The sequence below is a fragment of the Cricetulus griseus genome, chromosome 4 (genome assembly GCF_003668045.3).
Source record: "Cricetulus griseus strain 17A/GY chromosome 4, alternate assembly CriGri-PICRH-1.0, whole genome shotgun sequence".
Classification (NCBI taxonomy): domain Eukaryota; kingdom Metazoa; phylum Chordata; class Mammalia; order Rodentia; family Cricetidae; genus Cricetulus; species Cricetulus griseus.
Genome location: NC_048597.1, coordinates 184349955 through 184358255, shown reverse-complemented (window position 1 = coordinate 184358255; position 8301 = coordinate 184349955). Strand labels below are relative to the sequence as shown.

The 8301-nt window shown below is 41.7% G+C and overlaps 1 protein-coding gene across 1 annotated transcript in view; it reads right to left on the bottom strand.

Moving 5' to 3' along the window:
- Window positions 1-616: 616 nt before the first annotated feature.
- Prtg (protogenin) overlaps window positions 617-8301 on the bottom strand; it is a 112004-nt gene continuing 104319 nt past the window's right edge. Inside the window, exon 20 of the mRNA XM_027411181.2 lies at window positions 617-7873. Within this exon, the coding sequence (XP_027266982.1) occupies window positions 7430-7873 (444 nt within the window). The 3' untranslated portion in view covers window positions 617-7429. The remainder of the gene's footprint in view (window positions 7874-8301) is intronic.

Sequence of the window (8301 nt, the reverse complement as noted above, 5' to 3'; positions counted from 1 at the left end):
GATGGAAAAGCAGGCATATCTCTGAATTCAAGGCCAGCCTGGTCTACAGAGTGAGTTTCAGGACAGCAAGGGCTACAAAGAGAAACCCTGTCTTGGAAAGCAAATAAACAAATAAAACCCAAACAAACAAAAAAAATGATTGTTTTTATTGTGTGTTTAAGATGCAAGTACAGTGCCATGGCACATGTGGAGGTCAGAGAACCATTTGTACAGTCACTTCTCCCTTCTCCATCACATGGATTCCAGCATTAAACTCAGGTCATCTGGCTTGCACACCTTTAACCACTGAGCCATCTCTCCAGCTCCATCTCTAGATGTCCAATGGGAAGGTTTGTCATTCCAAACTCTCATACTAGCACCTTCTTCATCTGGAGTCAGTGCTTTGTGTACCTGAATATGCCACAGCCTCTCAGGGTCACCTAATAATTGCTTCTTGACTGTGTGTTAATCAAGAGGAGTGGGAAAGGTTCTTGCTGCTACTCAGTAAATGCCATGTGGCTACAATTCTTAGAGGGAGGCCTTAAGCAGGGTACACACCTCATAAGTCACTCCATCCACCAAGTCTGTAAAACGCATACGTGTATTCTCTAGTCTCCAAAGAAAGAAAACGCATGCCTTTGTTTTTTAACTAAGGAAAAGTTTTATTTAAACTGTGCAATCAATCAGTATGTAGACAGCAGTTTTCATAAACATTTTGGCATTTAAACTTTTATTCATTTTTTTTTTTGGCATGACCTGTAGGGTAGAATATAAACTACCCCGGGGTGGGGTAGAGATACTAAGAAATATTTGCTATCATGCTAGGAAAAGAAAACAAACCCACATTATTAAACAATAAAGAAAAAACATGTTTTAAGAAGACATTTTAAAAAGTACATTCAAAAATCAAGGCAAACATTCACTTTCCTCATACGGTGGGATCTGCAGAGCTGGTCCCCTGAGTGAAATAGAAATCGAATGTAGCTCAGCCCCACAGTCCACCAGGAAGCCAGCAAATGCTGCCCTTACAAGGAAGCAGAGAGTGGCAGGACCCAGAACACCCACTGCATAAAATAACTTAACTGGCTCCCACACTTCATTAAATTCACATCTTTGAAACAGAAAACAAAATTCCTACATACACAGACATAAACTTTTGTCCAACAACAGTAACAGACAGACAGGTTTTCTTAATACTTGTCCTACACTCTACCAGGTGACTAAGGCAATGTCTGTGTTCAGGCTTACCACCAGGAAGGGTTTAAAGTTTGGGAATGAAACAGATAACGTAGAATGTAGCAAGTAAGAAACTCTATGACTCAGGCAATGAAGAGTAGTTTCTTTCTTTTTTCTTTTTTTAAAGTGTCCAATAATAAAAGTAACTAACACTCTTGGTAAAGGTGTATTTCTCTATCATAAAATATGGCTGAGACAGAAACTTGAGGAAGTCTGTAGCACTTGGCAGATCATCGAAGGAGTGAAGCTGGCTGATGCAAGGAAAGAGCTCCTTTGTTAAAAATGAAAGATGAGGCCGGGGTGGGGGGTAACTAACACCTTTAATCTCAGCACTCAGGGGCTGAGTTCAAGGACAGCTAGCTTTTTCGTATTCAGCATCTCATCCAGTGAGCCGAAACAGCTTTCTCCCTTCCACTGAAAAAATGCTGAACATTAGGGTAGAATTTGAAGTCATCCCTCAAAATGGAAAGAAAGCCAGTATTGAGATGATCCAGAAATCAGAACAGACTGGACCTCTGGGGTCTAAAACGTCCAGGAAAAAGACATCTAAAAGATGAAGCAGGTGAAGAAGGTTAAGAGTATCCTAGGAGATACACAAGCTGAAAGAGGAGACGCAAGGACAATGGAAAGCCTCAGAGCTGCCCAATCAGAGGGTTGAACACCCATTGCTGTTTAAGTGAAGGCAGAAACCAGGCTGTAAGTTGTAAATGCCAGTGTGCTTTGGAAAGAAAGCAGAGGATGAATCTGCCCGGTCTTGTTCATCTATCCAGGATCCCTTTCCTCAGCCCTTCTCCAGCAACAATCACTGAAGGGAGAAAAACAATTTTCAGAATTTTCTGATGAAGTCCAACACTGTTGGAGGCAAACATTTAAGAGATTTTCCCTACAAAAACAGGAGCCAGGCAGTGGCGGCACATGCCTTAAATCTCAGCACTTGGGAGGCAGAGGCAGACAGATCTGAGTTTAGGTCAGTCTGGTCTACAGCGTGAGTTCTAGGATGGTCAGGGCTATAAAAAGAAACCCTGTCTTGACTCCCCAACCCCCTCAAAAAAGACTGGAGTTAGGAAGTGAATGAAGCCTTTTTTCCAAAAATCCTTAAGGGTGAATTATCTTTGAAGAGTTTTAGAGACAGAAGATTTTTAATGAGCTTTCAACAAACTACAGGATCTATTTTCCAGTCTTTGAAATTTTAAAGGTCTCCCAGGAGCAAGGGAACATCAGATTTGCTGCAACCTCTTGAACACCTAGTACCATGCCACTGAGAAGAATTCCACAGAATTGATGGATCTGTAGTAGGAAAAATATGGACCACCCATAGAAGTCTACAGAGAAATCCTCAGAACCTGTGAGAATCTTACAATATATGACTAAAGAAACTTGGCAGACATGGTTCATCTAAGCATATCATCTGGATGATGAAGGCCAGAATAATCTAACCAAATGAATACTTAGAATTGAAGAACCTTTCTTTCTTGGGGTCAGAAAAAGAGGAGAGGGGCTATGTTGCTGGTTCTGAAGAAAAAATGAGTTTACAGCCTTTAAAAGCTGAAGAAGGCAAGGGAATGGTTCCTTCTTTCAGCCCTCAGGAGAAATGCAGCTTCATCAGCACCTTCATTTTATCTTATAGCGGTGGTGGTGGTGGCGCACACTAATCTCGGGAGTATGAGGAAGGAGGGTTGCCACCCGGTTCAAAGCTAGCCTGGTTTACACAGTAAATTTCAGGAACAGCAGAATTTCAAAGCCAAAGCAAGCAAGCAAACAAACAAACAAAACAAAAACTGCCTCAAAAAGAGTTCTGACCTATAGTTGTGTTGTTTACAGACACTAAATTAGTGATCGTTTGTTAGAGGAGATTGCAAGAAAATCAATATGGTATCTACCTGCTGGAAAAAGCCTGTAACACACACATTGCATTAGCCTGTGAACTTACATCCTGAGCATAAACAACCCAGCACAGAACCTACGGTTGCCTTCTAAACACCAATAAGATTCACAATGAGACGAACGGCTGATCAGGGTAGTCACCAGAACCCACTGCTCTGTGCTCACAGAGCCCCCGGGTGATTTTTGACTTCTACCAAAGCAATTTTATCAGAGACACATGTAGTAAGATTTGAGGCAGAAAATCTGCCTCAGAAAAGTTAACAGCTCTTTACAATACAGTTGAAACTTTTTCTCCACATTTGGTATTCAAAACGGACATTTGATGGTATGTAAATGTACAAAAGTGAACTTTGAATTATAACAGTTACTGACCCATGTGCAGCAACATTTCCTAAAATGACACCCCTCACTCCCCAACCCTCGATGTGTTACGTAGTGCAGGCAGGCTGGAGACTCAGTAATCTGCCTATCCTTCCTTTGACTGCTGTGATTGATTGAAGGAGGATACCATGGCAGTTTTGGATGACATGAAAAACTGTTTTCAATGGTGTCTTCCTAAGGACTTGAACAGTGCTCCTGAGTCATCGGCCATGAGCCTTTTTATTTATTTATTTTTGCAGAAGCTCTCTAGAAAGCATAGACATGTTACAGACCCGAGTCACTGCCGAGTTGTTGGCGTTGCTTGTGTTTGAGGTAACAGCAAGAAAGCCTGTAACATGTCAGCAGCATTTAATTCCCTTGGTACCTTTCAAAAAACCATTTAATGGATAAATCTGTCTTTTAGAAATCTCTAGATTCTGTTAAAAACAAAAAAGAAAAAGAAAAAAAGCCATTCTTCATCCAGGTTTCCATTTGAGATTAAAGCCTAGCTTCTCTGATACAATGAAAACTTTATAATTTAGGAACCACCTTTTGACTCAAAGCACTGCCCACCCAAACAGTGACTCATTTAATTTGACTTCCTCAAGCTGTCTGAATAGCCAGAGAAATGACTTTATGTGGTGATGCAACTATACAGGCAGATTTAGGGGTTGCCATAGTACCCAGTAACAGAAGAGCCTGATGTTACATCTGCCGATCTGTCACAGTCACAGAGTCCTATGGAAGTATATTGCACCATTAGGCAAAAACATCCCTGTGGCTGAACCAGCAGATTTCACTGAAAATCCTCAGGATGAGCTCTGGGCACAGAGGAGAGGTTCTGGAGAGACATCTCATTAACATAAAAACAACAAACAACAGTTCAATGTACAGCTAAATTTCCCTATATTCGGAGGTAACCTTAAATATCTTTGGTTTTTAATTTCTTTTTAATTTGTTGATATAAAGTACTTGAATAAAAAACACTGATAAATAACCAATATAAATGTATTGCCTTTAACTATGTAAACTTAGCCTTTTGGTATTTTCTTTTTGCCACTAAAGCTAGATTCCCTATCTGCTTCTAAATAAATTTATTTTAAATCTGCTCATCTTTACTTACAGGCTAAATTATATATTTTAATGGTCTTTGGTATGAAAATACTGATGAGCAGTATTTTGTAATATTTGACATTAAAAATGACAGGCAGGTTATCAGCACTTCTAGCAAATATTTCTTTCTTTGGAAAATGAAACAGTTTCCAATTTGCATATCAGCTTATTTGGACTGAAATATGATGAAGTAATGACACCATGAGGAAGAAGTGATAACCTTCACATTTTAGTTAGAATTTTGTACTTCAGACTTCAAAGAAGCTCAGATTCATCAAGCCAAAAGCCTCTGTTGAACATTAAATACCTTATTCTATGAGATTAAAATACATATTTTTAGTGATTTTTTCCTCTCCAACAAGCAATTTCAAAAATTTGAAAATACGTTCATACTATAGAGTTAAAGATTTCTTTACTTGCTGAAGGAAAAAGAAAAAACCCTACAGTTGAAATACTTTATAACCATCTGCTGGCAAGGAAATTACAACTTAAACACTCTGGTGACAGTAAGGTAGTTAACGTCACTACTCTAATTAACTGTAACTATACATCCTACAGTTTAGGGTTAGAAATTACTTGTAATTGAATCTATTTATAGCTGTTTCTAGTGACTTCAATTTAGGGTAATTATAATAGAAATTTCATTTTCTACTGGAAATTCTTTGGTAACAGAATTATGATAGAAAAGTCTGCATAAGAATAGAATGAAAAGGTTAAAAAAAGGAACTAGCAAATAGTTATAAGCTAAAGGTCTATTTTAACTAAGGGCCTATTCATCAATAAACAGAGCACTTTCTTCTGCAAGGGTCTGTCCCCTCAGACCCTTTCAGATGACCCAGGCAGAGGACACGGTTCGATGTGTGTGGCCCTAAGCCTGAAGTTTCACCTTTACGTTCTGTTTGCTTTTGAAGACTGAAAACAACTGATCCCATTGTAGCTCTTCCTTGTAGATAACTGACAGAAGTCGGCCCACAAGCTTCTACAACGAACCAAACGACACCATACCCTGTCAATGCACCTGCCCATGCGTCATGAGCTCAAAAGAAACAAAACAATAAGACAAAACAAAACACAATTCCCTGAGTACAGGAAAGAACAATAACACTAGAATAACTTTAAAAAGAGGTAGTATAAACAGGAGCACCAAGGCAGGGGAAGCCATTTTTCTTGCCTCCCATTGTTCACCTAAAGCTCTGCTTTTTTTCTTTTTTTTTTTTACCCCCCCCCAAGCATTTTGCCACAAAACCCACAATGGCAGGGACAGAACTGTGCTCAGAAGTGGTGGCTGGCACAGCCGGTGGGTCGGGTTCTAAGCACAGAGTTCTAGAATCACAATGAAAAAACCGTGTGGTAGGGTCATCAAGATAGATGGCACCGGGATGATTATCCAGCAGAGTTCCCTTGACTTTAGGACACCATTTGGCAGGACCTGTTTCATCTGTGGAGGGAGGGGTTCAAGGGAAAATCCCACAGAGGGCCTATCTTTTAAAATACCATTTCCAAAAAACTGAGGGAGGGCAAAACCAATGATTTTTAAAGGCTAAGGACATGCCTCTCTTTCATGAGTCTCATTTTTTTTTGTCCCTCCCATGTGGCTCAGCACCGAGGTTGTTGCCTCATAATTGACAGCTCTAAGGGGCTGAGTAAATAGCTTGCTGATTTCAAACCCGGCAGAAGATGAACTCACTCCTGGAGTTAGTGGGACAGTAAGCTCGGCCACTGGGGTGGGGGGGCACAACATCCCCAAGGCAAACCTGCGCTTCAACGCCAACAAGGTGCCAGATAGCAAGAGCTATCAGTAAGATCCAAGCTTTGTTAAGGCAAATTTTTGGTACCCTTTTTCCTAAACATCTTCATGAATATTAAAAAGGTATAAGGCAAAAATTTTCAATATACTGGAAGGCACTGCTATTACAAAAACCTCAAGTTCATCTTTTCTACTGCTTTATCTTCATTCTTAATACTTCATGACATGTCTTCGACCCATTTGAAGCCCAACTGGGATTTTAAAAGAGAAAATCTGAACCATTCAAAAAAAAAAAAAATCCACTTTTCTACATTGTGTTTTGCATCTAGCTAGGAAACTCTAGAGATGTCCTGAAAGCGCAGCCCTTGACTGACTATGGGGCAAAGCAGAAGGTGGTTTTTTCAGGCTGAAGGCAGGCTGGTGCAGGCTAGAGCAAAGGACTCCTGCCCTGGTGCTCCAATCCCAACAGCCTTGCAAGGATACGCTCCCCTACATGCTATGGAATGCTTTTCTTCTCCAAAGAGACATATTTGTTTCATCCATTCAAATAAATATAGTCCCATATTTTCTCCTCACAGCCAGAGGTCTTAACATTATACAAATTATGCAGATGTCACAGTTCTTAAAAAAAAAAAAAAAAAAAACAGAGCTTCAGATCAACACATTCTTCCTCATCTACCCATCGGACTCCTCAGTTACACACATCACACACACAATGGACACACGGCGTCACTAGAAGTCCCGCTGGCTATGCCGCAGAGAGAAACCAGCACGGAAGGAGGCAGCACACTTCTTCAGAGTCCGCCAACAGCAAACTGAGGTAGCTATTCAGCAGAGGGCTCGGGCAGTCTTCCCTCCGCTCCAGTGATATATCTTAGAACCAGTCAAGCATCCTGACTGCCCTTTTTCACATTGTTGACAATTGAAACATTCAAAATTCGTGCGCTTAAAAAATAATAAAAAAAAAATTTTTTAAAAGATGATGAAAAAAAAAAAAAACCAAAAAAACAGTAAGACATCAAGATTTTCACAAAAGGCTTTGGCTCCCTGTTCATTGTCCTTCGAACAGATACGCTCCGTTGTAAATCCCTGAGCACGGACGGACGGCTGCTAGATGGGAAACCCGTCGGCAGCAAAGCGCAGCCCTGCAGACTGAGCGGCTGAGGTCGAGGAGGAGGAGGAGGGGGAGGAGGGGGAGGAGGGGGAGGAGGAGGTCTGCTCAGCCGGCAAGGGCTCTGCAGGGTCCTGGTGCTTCTCCAGTGTAGCAGTCCCATCAGGATCTCCACCAGTCAGGGAATCCGAGATGCGGGGTGTGCTGCTGATGACTGAGGACAGGTGTATCTCATCATTGGACTCGTGGGAGAACCTCCCAGAATCCCCTGTCTCGTGGCTGCCTTCACTGTTCGCCGAATGCTCAGAGTCGAGGGCAGCCCCGAAGGGTCTTGGGAAGCTGGTGGTCTGGCCCGGAGAGCTGGGGGAGTCTTCATCGCTGATCAACACGGTGGTGCCTGGCTGGTAAAAACTGACGGCCTGGGTGGTAAACCTTCTTGGCGTCTATGCAAAAACAGATAAGGTAGCAATGAGACAGCAGATAGCTCACGTGAACCAACTGTTTGGGTCAGTGGTTCCCACTGACAGCTGGGGGCATTTCTGAACCACTCTACCAACTGAAATGCTAAAACCTTCCGTGGTGAGGCTGGAGAGATGGCTAAGGGCTTAAGGCCACATACCACTCTGGTGGAGGACCCTTTAGTGGTCAGCACCCATATCTTTTGTAAGTCCGGCTCCAGGTGATCCAACGCCCTCTTCTGGCCTCCAAGGGCAGTACTCGTGTACATACATCCACCCAGACAGGCATACACACATAATAAAAAAAAAAAAAATCTTTAAAAAAAACACCCCACCAAACCAAAACCTTGGATATTTTGATACAAGCTCATGTCTCTCTCTTTCCTTACGGTCCTCATGCCCCCACTGAAGAC